Below are 11,528 nucleotides of genomic sequence, written 5' to 3'. Positions count from 1 at the left end.
TTGCAATGCTTCCCTGGGAACAGAGTGTGTGGGAGCAAAGTGAGTCTTGCAGCAGCAGCCCTCATTGATTCCGATCAGTCCTGCAGCAGATCCTGAGTGGTGTCATGGATCCAGCAAGGGGGACCAGAGAGATGCGAGTTCAAATTCTGCTTGACTGTCTTGGCTATTGGTGGCTGTGGGTCAGCCAGCAACTCTTGGCTGAAGGTGTGTCACAGACCTCTTGCGCCCCGTTCCAAGCCAAAGTGGGGGAGGGGGGAGAAAGCAGGAAGTCTACCGAAACTCAGTCCTTGAAGATTTTCCAAAAAGACTAACCAGTTGGAAGCCGGGGGTGGCCGTCTTGCCCAGGCCTTGCCCAGGCATCTCCACCCCGTGTCACTTTTTTCATAGTGGGGGTCAGTCAGAACTGGCATTAAGCCAGCTGGACCAACTGTTCCCCCTTGGGTCCCACTCCTAAGAGTCCCCCATGCCAGCTCATCTCCTCTCGTCTTGTCAAATACACACAGCAACAGATTGCAACCGACGCTTTGGATGTTTCTTCTAAAGAAGAAATAAAATTAAAATTCTTCCTAAGTCATTTCACCGTCACTAAGACAGGTGGTTGTGTCCCTAGCAACTTTTCAAAGGTAATCTCCACATGGGGTTGTTTACTTGTGGGCTGACTTGTCTGCAGTTTGCTATTCCAGGTTGAGCATCCCTGATCTGGACCGCTTGGGACAGGAAGGTGTCTGGATTTTGGAATAGCATAGACATAATGAGAAGCGCACTCATGCACTGATCCCCATATTTGGGTATCTGCTGGCCTCTTGGGCATTTTTCAACAGCTTCTGTCCAGGTCCACACTGCAGAGCAGGGCACAGAACTTGCAGCCCTTCGGAATGAGAGCCAGGCCTTCTGGCCAGAAAACAAGTCCGGGACCAAAATGCCTGAGTTTCAGATAAGGGATGATCTAGCTGTGAAACGTGCTGAGAGCCATGTGGTCCGTGAACGCACGAGCACTTCTTCAGCGCACTTTTGGATGGCTGTCCATTCTCCCAGAGAGAGAAAGTCTATGGGAAATTGTATTTCTGTGGACCTGCTGAGTGCGCTGCAGAAAAAGCTTCGGATGGGCCCTGCAGCTCCCTGGCTGCAAAGAAGCTGGGTGACAGCAGCATCTGAAGGGTGGGGAGCAGACTGCAGCTGCAGTGCCCCCTGGCAGCTCCCCTGTGACCCCAAGAGCCCCCTGAAGCACTTCCCGCCTCATGCCTTGACTCTGCTGGGACAGGCTTTGCAAATGCCACCAGCTCCCACCCACCTAAGATGCTCAAACTTCTCCTGGGTTGGGCGGTCCTCAAGGCCAGCGTCTCACCTGTCCAAACCACAAAGACAGGGGATGCCTCCTCTCCTGCTTGTGGCCTGGGGCTGCTGTGCAGTGCCCCCCCTCCCAACTTTCCCACCCCCCCCTTGACCTCTGCCTGGTCTGCAGTGGTTCTCAAACTTTTAGCACCAGGACCCACTTTGTAGAATGAGAATCTGTCAGGCCCACTGGAAGTGATGTCATGACCGGAAGTGACAACATCCAGCAGGAAAAAAATTTTCACAATTCTAGGCTGCAATTCTGTCCACATTTACACAGGAGTAAGCCCCACTGACTATCATTGTTAAAAGCACATACATGTAGCCTGTTAAAAGTACAGGTGAGTAGCATCTCCCAGATGCAGTCACATCCCAGGGCAGCATCAAGTCTCATATAGTAAAAAGAAAATATTGAACTGACTGGGGAGCCACCTGAATTTGGCTCGCGACCCACCTGGTGGGTCCCGACCCAGAGTTTGAGAAACACTGAGGCATTGGCAGACTTAAGAGACACTTCAGGCACTGGCAGTGGGTCGAGGAGCGCACCTCCCCCGCGGGGGCTTCCTGCACGCCCAGGCCCCCCCCCCCGCAGCTCCTTCCTCCCTTTGTCCCGTTTGGACATCAAAGGGCTGCGCGGCGGGGGGGGGCAGAGAAACAGGCCTGGCCCCCGCAGAAGCTCCTCCCCAGACGCAGCAGCCTTCATAAACCCCGAGACCCACCTAGGCACGGAGTCCCGCTGGAAGGAGCCCAGGGGCGGGCGGGCACGGTGGAGCCCTCCGGAGCCCTCCGGAGCCCTCCCCGCCTGGGAAGATGCAAGGCATGCCTGGTAAGTGCGCGCAGACAAGCGGCGCTCCGGGGAGAGGTCTCTGCCCCGCAGCCACCGCGCAAGAGCTGGGCTGACCCTCTGGCGCCTCTCGCCGCGGCAGGAGTCTGCGGAACTCCTTGCCACCGGATCTGGTGATGGCCTCGATGCCTTGCGAACGGGAGTGGGAAAAGTCCACCCCCAGCTGCAAAGCAGGGTGGGTCCGTGCTGGGGAGAGGGGGCTTCCTTCCTGCGCCCATCTCAGGCGCCCCGAGCAGCTCCTTTGTCCGGGTGGGTCCTGCAGGGGTCCCAGCTTCTCGCAGACACGCGTGCGGCAGGCGGGCGGCCCTTTTGCCTGGACTGGGCTGTGCCCCCCCGCCAGACTTGCCCCCTCCTCTCTGTTCAAGGGGGGCAGGTCGGACCTGGAGGGCAGTTCCCTCCTTCCAGCTCGTGGGCTCTGCTCTGCGCGCAACGGGCAGGTCTGTAAGAGGTGGGGGCCCCACAGGTAGTTCAGCCTGACTGTAGGCAGGTGCTGGGAGTCGTTGGGGGGGGGGGCTTACAAGGCAGGCAGGGCGCCCCCCCTCGCGATCCCACTGTGGTTCCAGGTGGTGGCCAAGTCGAGTGGGGTCCGTGGCAGGAGGACGGGGGGGGGGCCTGTTCAGCCCTCCGGGGATGGTGGTTGTCGAGGCCAAGGGCTCCCCCAGGTGGCTGGTCAGCCCCTCCCACCCCTGCATCTGGGGAGCCAGGAGAGAAAAGCCCACGGGTGACAGGGATGTGCCCCCGCTTGCATGCTCGGCCTCTCCCCCCACCCTCGAAAAAGTTCACACTCCCAGTTTTCCCACTGGTTCGCCTGCCCTGCAAAGCCCCCCCCCTTTTAGTAGGGCTTCTGGGCTTTTCCAGCTGTTGCCACCCTCCCCCTGCCCTGTTTTTTCTTTATCCCACCTTCAGGGTGGCGTAGATGGTTCCTTCCCTCCTGCAGTCCTCACAACAACCCTGTGAGGTAGTCGAGGCTGAGAGATAAGAGGCCACCCAGGAAGCTTTGTGACTGAGCAGGAGGATTTGAACCTGAATCTTCCAGGTCTACCTCCAACTTCTGAATCACTCCTCCTGGTTGGGTGGGTGTTCCACCCAAAGGTGCACAGCTGCAGGAAGGCTCGGTTCTGCCAGGGGGTGGGAGAGAGGGGAAGACCAGGGGCCACATTCCTCTGTTTGGTGCCTGTCTCTTGCCAGACTCCTGCTGGTCACCAAACCTGGTTCTGTCCTCCTTTCCTTCCCAAAAGACACAAAAGTGCTGCCTGACCGCCTGGAAGCCGCCCCTCACCAGAGCTCCATAGTGGCCACCCTGGAGGACGCGGACCTCTGGCTGAAGTTTCATCAGGTGGGAACCGAAATGATCATCACCAAGTCTGGAAGGTGAGCAGCGTGACCCCCCCCCCAGTCCATTCTTGGTTTCAAACCACTTCCTCATCCAAATAGGATCATTGCGCCTTTAGTTGGATCCCCTGAAAGCAACAGACTCTAAGATCTGGGAGTGAGTCCTACCCAAAGGCAATGGGGTGGGGTGGGAAGGGAGGCCTCTGTAGCAGGACTTGCAAAACCTAAAGATGGCATTGAAAGGGGGTCGTGAACTGTTTAGGGGCAAAGGATACCTGCAGCCCCTGTTCCTGGAGTGATTGAGTCTCTCAAGTGGGTTCAGTCCTCCCTCCAGTGCAAATGGGAGCTTCCCGACTCCTTCGGAGGCAGAGATGTGGCGCTGCATTTTTGAGAAAGGTGGAAAACCAAGGAATGCTCCGTGAAGCCTTTCTCTGCTTTTATTTTTCCTGCACCTTGACCTGATCACTTTCTGTGGCTTTTTTGCGCATTTTATGCCACTCTGGGATGCAAAGGGGGGATTCTGTGATTTAAAAATAATGCTGCTTGTCTGGGTGGTACTGCATTTGTGAGAAGCTTGGAAAACCAATGAATATGTGTGTATATTCGCTTGTTAACGGTCTAAAATGATGCAGATGAAATGCCTGTTATGCTTTACTGTGCCATTCGTACAATTTTGAATAAGAATTTGGATAAAAACATGCAACACCACAATTTGCTATTTTAATTAAGAAATTTTGGAGAAAATATCACCCAAAAAAGAAACATCCCATCCTATTGTGAAATTTCAACAGTCATGAGGACTAGACACTTGCTTTAAAATGGTGTTTTTCAACTTCTGGGTCAACCCCCCAATGAGATTGTGAAGTCTCATGGGAGGGACCAAAGCAACATTTCAAAGCCTTGGATCCAATTCAATATTGGTGCTTCCTTCTAAAAACAGCTCTTGATAGAATCCTGTACAACCTCTTCTCATTGTTTTGCCCCACAGCTCTTAAGGCCGGCCCTGCTGAGGCGGCTACTTCACAAGGTTGTTGTGAAGACGCAAGAGGTAGTGGGGCGGTGGGAACAGAGCAAGTTCCAGGAGAGGGGCAAGACTGGTGGTGGGTCCCCAGACTCATACATATGTATGTATTTAACGGGGTCATGGCACAAGAAAGGTTGATGATCACTGCTTTGAAAGCAAAGCCAAAGCCGTATACCTATACTGGCCACTGGCTCTAAAGGCATTCAAATGTGGTCAAGGCCAAGAGCAAAGGGTCTCATTGAGGGTGGGTGGGCAGCACTTCCTATCCCAGGTCAAGATCCTGGAGGGTTCATTGATTTGGCCACCATGAGCGGGGCAAACTCTTTTCCCCTTCTGCAGACGGATGTTCCCACAAATCAAGATCAAAGTCTCTGGTTTGATCCCTTATGCCAAATACCTGATGCTGATCGATTTCGTGCCCTTGGACAACTTCAGGTACAAGGTAAATGCTGTTGCCAGCTGTGTGTGTGCGTACCTGTATCTTGTAGCCACTCCCTTGCACCTGACATTCAGAGGCAGCCTAAAACCAGGAGGTTGATCCTACCCATCATGGCTTGTAACCTGTGATGGACTTTTCTTCCATTGATCTGTCCCATCTTCTTTTAAAAGCATCCAAGTCTTCAGGTGCCGTCACCACATATCTGGCAAGGAGTTCCACAGATTAATTACATGCTGGGCAAAGAAATATTTCTTTTGCCTGTTCTAACTCTCCTGACTCTCAATTTGAGTGGCTGTCCCCTGGTTCTAGTGTCGTGTGAGAGGGAAAAGAACATTCCTCTATCCACTCTCTCCATCCCCTGCATAATTTTGTATGTCTTTAGAAGTGGGCTACCAGGAGTGCCAGCTGCAAGGGATGGCTCCAGGATGCGGGTGTCTCATTGTCTTGTGCGCTCCCAGAGGCATCTGGTGAGATGCAGGAAGCTGGACTAGACAGGCCTTCAGCCTGATCCAGTGGGGTGCTTCTGATGTTCTTAGCAGAAGGCTGCATTCCCTTCCTCACCGTAGGCTGATGGGAAGACAGTCAGGCCAGAGCAGGGACTCAGACAGCTCTGTGATGGATGAGCAGTTTCATCTTGCAGGACCTGTTCAGCGTTTGCTTAATTTAATTTAATGCCCACACCACACGAATGCAGATAGCAAGCACAGAGCTCAATGAACGAAGGACGAGTCCCCCCACCCACCGCCTGCCACTAGTGAGATTGTGTGCCATTCTCCCCACAGTGGAATAAAGATCAGTGGGAGGTGGCCGGGAAAGCCGAGCCGCAGCTCCCCTGCCGGACTTACATCCACCCGGATTCCCCTGCTCTGGGCAGCCACTGGATGAAGGAGCCCATCTCCTTCCAGAAGCTCAAGCTGACAAACAACACCTTGGACCAGCATGGACATGTGAGTCGTGAGCATTGGGCAGAGGCATTGGGTGTTTGGGGAGGGGGACAAGCTGGGGCAGCGCAAGGGAAACGGGAGCGGTTTAGTGCCTGGAGCTGCCCATGCAAGCAGGCCCCTCCCCAGTCCAGCAGGTGCAAAGTGCTGGGAAGGTCTCTTGTATGCGCAACCTCCTGATTTTAGAAATGGGTTAAGTCAGAATGCCAGATGTAGGGGAGGGCACCAGGATGAGGTCTCTTGTTATCCCTGGGGCATTTGGTGGGCCGCTGTGAGATCCAGGAAGCTGGACTAGATGGGTCTATGGCCTGATCCAGTGGGGCTGTTCTTATGTTCTTAAACTACAATTCCCAGGAGGCCTTGCAGGTCTTCTTGTTGTCTGGTGTGCTCCCTGGGGCATTTGGTGGGCCGCTGTGAGATCCAGGAAGCTGGACTAGATGGGCCTATGGCCTGATCCAGTGGGGCTGTTCTTATGTTCTTAAACTACAATTCCCAGGAGGCCTTGCAGGTCTTCTTGTTGTCTGGTGTGCTCCCTGGGGCATTTGGTGGGCCGCTGTGAGATACAGGAAGCTGGACTAGATGGGCCTATGGCCTGATCCAGTGGGGCTGTTCTTATGTTCTTAACTACAATTCCCAGGAGGCCTTGCAGGTCTTCTTGTTGTCTGGTGTGCTCCCTGGGGCATTTGGTGGGCCGCTGTGAGATACAGGAAGCTGGACTAGATGGGCCTGTGGCCTGATCCAGTGGGGCTGTTCTTATGTTCTTATGTTCTTGCACCAGCCTCATGGCAATGAATGGAAGCAGGGAGCAGCTGCTTTGGTGCTGCTGTCCCTGGGGGCCCAGGAGCTGGAGGGGAAGGGGCAGGCCTTTTTCTCCTACCAGTTAAGGCAAATGCAAAGCATCCTGTACTACTAAGTGCTTCCTCAAGCGCAGGGCCGGTCAAAGACTTCCTGGTACCCAAAGTGGAGTACCGGTTGCTGGCCCATGATGCCCCAGCCACTGCACCCATGCTCAGAGTGCTGTAGCCCCCCCCTTCTCCCCGCAAACTCTCCCCTCCCTCATACTTCCTCTTTCCTGCCTAGCTCCCTCTTCCTTACCCAAAGCTGGGAGTGGGATCGAGGCAGGGCCCATGAAAAGGGGTGCAGGAGGTAAAAGTAAACCAGCACTGTACTGGCGATATGCAGGGGGTAAGAGCCAGCAATTTTCTGGGCCCCTTCCTTTGGCTTCTGGAACTAGGTGCAATTTACCCCAGACCTAGAAGCCAAAGGCAGAGGCTTTGCTGGTTTTTACATTTTCCAATCTCACCCGGGCCCACGAGTGGGGGGGGGAGGAGGAGATGCATCATACCTGGACCCGCGATCCAAAAGGGGGCCCAGGAGCCAAAGGAGGGGCCTGGAAATTTCTCAGGGTCTCAGAAAGTGTTTGCATAATTGGGTGAAGAGTGGCGCTCACACTTGGTGTGAGCCTACGTAGTTCTATATAGAAATTAGGATCCAAGGATCACATGAAATTATGACCCCCAATGGAGAAACTTAGTACCCCCAAAAGAAACATCATATTCCCTGAGAAAATTAATCTCAGAGGGCCTGGATGGAGGCGAGTGGATGGGCTGATCTGCCTCCAAGGCAGTGCCCCCCCCCGATAGCCCCGCCCTTTGGAGTCCCACTGATGCGTCTTTGTCTTTGCTTAGACAAAACCACTTCTTTTTTCGAAACACTGCAGAGGTTTGGTCCCACTGGAACCTCTGATGAGGGCCGAACTTCTGCAGCAATTGGGGTTCCTTCTCCTTTTTCCCTGGTTGCAGAAGTGCCACTCCCTCCCCTTTTCCATTTTTAAGGAAGGGGTGCACACGCTCCTGGGGAGGGGACATCCTGCAAGATGGGGGCTTGGGGCTGGCTTCAGGTTGCCCTTCCCTTCCCTCCCCATCCGTGTGCTCCTCTCTGTGGAACCTGGCAGGCTGCCTGCACCATCCCAACCCAAGGCTCCACCAGGGCACCTCTTTTCAGCATGGATGTGACCCCCCTCTGAGGAGGCGCAGAGTGCTGTGGCACAGTGCTCCAAGAGTACTTTGTGAACAAAGGAAGGTCATTGTTGGGTCCTGTCATTTAGCCCCCTGGTCCAGCAGCCCTGTTCTCCATCACCTGAAGGAGGATGGCAGCTGGTAGTCCTCAGGGAGCGTGGACAGGCGCCTCAGAGGCACTCCCACATAAGAATGTCAGGAGAACCCCTCTGGATCTGACCAAAGGCCCACCTAGTTCAGCTTCCTGCATGCCACAGTGGCCCACCAAATGCCTCAGGGAGCACACAAGACAACAAGAGACCAACATCCTGGTGCCCTCTCTTGCATCTGGCATTCAGAGACAGCCCACTTCTAAAACCAGGAGGTTGCACATACCCATCGTAGCTTGTAACCGGTGATGGACCTTTCCTCCATCAATCTGTCCAATCCCCTTTTAAAGGTATCTAGACACCATCACCACTTCCAGTTGCCAGGAGTTCCAGAGATTAATTACATGCTGGGTAAAGACCTGCAGGTCCACTAAGTCTGTCTAGCCTACCCAAGGGGCCTCCCAAGACAAGGCAGCCTCACTCCACCAACCCCCTTCTCTCCTTTTCCCCTCAAGATCATCCTGCACTCCATGCACCGCTACAAGCCCCGCTTCCATGCCATGCAAGCAGACGACCTGTTCAGCAGCCGCTGGAGCCTCTTCCAGACGTTCAGCTTCCCAGAGACGGCCTTCACCTCAGTCACTGCCTACCAAAATGAGAAGGTGTGTGTGGGGTGCTCCCAGAGGCATATCTGGGGTGTGGTGAGCCAGGACAACTGCCCCGGGTGCCACAGGGGAAGGGTGTTGAGTGCGGACCAATCAGGCAGTAATTACTTATTGTTAGTGACCTTAAAGCTGCTCTCACCTGGGAAGGGGGCGGGGCAGAAATTTCATTAAAACTGGGCTGGCATGCTGGCGCCAGGCCGAACCCCTTTTGTCTTTCTCTGAAGATCACAAAGCTCAAGATCTACAACAACCCCTTTGCAAAAGGCTTCCGTGAGCACGGGAAGAACACGCGCAGGTGACGGGCCTTGGGGAGCGGGTGCTTTCCTCATCTCTTCATGGCTGGGTGGCGATCCTGGGTCTCCCGCCCCATCAGCTGTACCTCCACAGGCTACTCTGAGGGAGGGGCACCTTCCCAGCACCACAAAGCACACCTCCTTGAGCCCCTTCCCAGCATACCAAGGAGGTATCAGCAGAACTGGAGGTGCTGCCCTGGGCCTTGGAGGGGAGGGGAATCCACAGCCAGTCCTGAGCAGGATGGGCCTTAGGAGCTGGAGGGCCGAATGCAGAACGTTTTGGTGGGACATCTCAACCCTCCTGCTCACCAGGATGGGCAGCAGTGAAACCACCAACTGCTTCTGGGAAGGGGGGGGCATTTCAAGCCAATAAGAAGCAGGTCTTCTTACAGCAGGAGGGAGGGGCATCCGGCAGCGATGCTTTGCTTGCCATTCTCCTGGCAATGCCTTGGCATGGAGGATTCCATGCTGGAGCATTGGCTACAGCGCAAGGTGCCAGCTGTGGGTGCTCTGCTCACCCTCCCAGTGCAGGGCCCAATTTGACCCCATTGGTCAAACTGCGCTAAGGCCAGCCCTGGTCCTGAGCAATGCCCAGCTGCTTACATGGCCTCCTCTTTGCGCAGGGAGGGAAGAGCTCCAAAGAGCAGCCCAGCCAAAGGTCAGAAGAGGACCCTGGTTGAAGACCCCACACCTGGCATGGAGGAGCCAGGTAAGAGCAGCAAACAGCATGCAACAGAGACTTGGCTGATGTGCCACACGTGAGGGCACATCCCTCCCCCCACAGGGCAGATAAACTTCTGCCATAGCACCACTGAGTGTGCCAGACTCAGGGCTGAGCTTTGCTTTCACCACCACTTGTGCCCCATTCACATGCTGGCTGCAATGGTCAGGTTGGGGGCACATGACCAGTGGCAGCTGAATGCCACCCACTCCAGTCTGGGTCCCCTCCTTGGGTTTTATTCTCTCTCCCTCTTCCTGCCATGCCTCAGATTTTGGAAGAGTCAGGAACGTGGAGGTGAAGGAAGAACACCAGAACATCACCAGCAACAGCAGCTACCCTGGCTGGGTCTCCGGGCAATGCAGCCACCGCACAGGCCCTGCAGAGTCCCCAACACAGAGGGACCCGGGACAGCCGACAGCCCAGGAACAGCCCGTGCTAACGCCAGCCTCAGCCCCTTCCTCCCAGGCATACAGGCAAGAAGCAGGCTTAGCTGGGCAGAGATGAAGCGCTGGGGGTTACCCATCCCTCCAGCAAGAGGCAATGCTTTACATTACTAATGACACCCTTGGGGATGATCCTGAGGCACACTCAGACCAGGAACAAGTCACTGCCAAGGACACTCACCCAAGTGCTACTCTGACCCAAGAGAGCTTGGCTGCTGCTTCTCATGGGAGGGGCTCTCCTGGTGCAAAAGATTCTGAAAAGAAAGAGGACTTAGCTGTGAACATTTGGGCCGGACCATAGGATAGCCCCTTGCCAACTACCTTTGGGTAGTTGAACGAGAGGTCTGAGGTGTGGTACTGTGTGAGGTATATCTTGCAGTGGCCCAGCAGATGCCTCCGGGAGCACACAAGGCCACAAAACCCCTGCATCCTGTTGCCACTCCCTCGCATCTGACATGTCAGACAGCCTACTTCTAAAACCAAAGTTGAATATACCCATTTTGACTTGTAACCTGTAACTGCCCAGTTAGCTTTCCAAGGCATGTAAGGCCTTCGGGTGTCATCACCGCATCCTGTGGCAAGGAGTTCCACAGACGAATTACACTCTGGGTAAAGAAATATTTTCTTTTCTCTTTTCTAACTCTCCCAGCACAACCAGGTTTTCCCCTGTTCTGGTGTTGCGCGAGAGGGAAAAGAACTTCCCTCTATTCATCCCCTGCATAATTTTGTCTGTCTCAATCATGCCCCCCTCGGGAACCTTCTTTCTAGAGTGCAGAGCCCCAAACACTGCAGCCTTCCTCACAAGGGAGGCGTTGCAGCCCAGAAATCGTTTGGTCTCTCTTCTGCAGCTTTGCCAAGTCCCCTACACCCTTTTGCTCAAGGCCACCTTGGCTGCATGCTCATCCTCAGCCCATTTCCCTGGCTCTCTTTCAGGCTCCAGGAGGTGGGCACTGCACCGGTTCCGCCAGCCCCCTTCCCAGACACCAGGCCTTTCTGCGAATTTCGAGCCAGGCCTCACCCACCAGACTTTGCCACGGTGCCCGATCAAGACTTCAAGCTGCTGCCCGATGGCCTGGCCAACCCGTCGCCGCTGCCCACCCCTCTTCCCCCTCCCCAGGACTACGCCGGAGGGGTCAGCACCACTGTCGACACTGCCGGAAAAGCAGGACCCCACCGAGCACTGTACAACCCATACATTCCTGACCAAGGCCTCAACCAGTGGGTGGTGCCTCCACACCCCCCATACAGGGCCGTGAGCTACTCTACTTTCCCCACAGAGTACAGCAGAGATGGGGCCGTGGGCCACGGAACCATGTCGGACTGGAGCCAGTATCCCTTGTTACCCTACACCTGCTGGTGAGGGGGGCCTCCCTGTGTGGCTGCAGCC

General features: G+C 55.1%; 1 protein-coding gene across 1 annotated transcript; it reads left to right on the top strand.

The window, feature by feature from the left end:
* The first annotated feature begins 2,806 nt into the window (after nucleotides 1-2,806).
* Nucleotides 2,807-11,501, top strand: LOC136634427 (T-box-containing protein TBX6L-like). Its single transcript, XM_066609946.1, has 9 exons — nucleotides 2,807-2,838; nucleotides 3,365-3,547; nucleotides 4,872-4,974; nucleotides 5,754-5,918; nucleotides 8,535-8,681; nucleotides 8,909-8,979; nucleotides 9,601-9,686; nucleotides 9,967-10,171; nucleotides 11,075-11,501. Exons 1-9 carry the CDS (start codon nucleotides 2,807-2,809, stop codon nucleotides 11,499-11,501), a joined length of 1,419 nt encoding a protein of 472 aa, XP_066466043.1.
* The last annotated feature ends 27 nt before the right edge of the window (nucleotides 11,502-11,528 follow it).

The sequence above is a fragment of the Tiliqua scincoides genome, chromosome 14 (genome assembly GCF_035046505.1).
Source record: "Tiliqua scincoides isolate rTilSci1 chromosome 14, rTilSci1.hap2, whole genome shotgun sequence".
In the NCBI taxonomy this organism is placed as follows: Eukaryota; Metazoa; Chordata; class Lepidosauria; order Squamata; family Scincidae; genus Tiliqua; species Tiliqua scincoides.
Note: the sequence above shows the minus strand (reverse complement) of the source record. Positions and strands in the feature narration are given on the sequence as shown.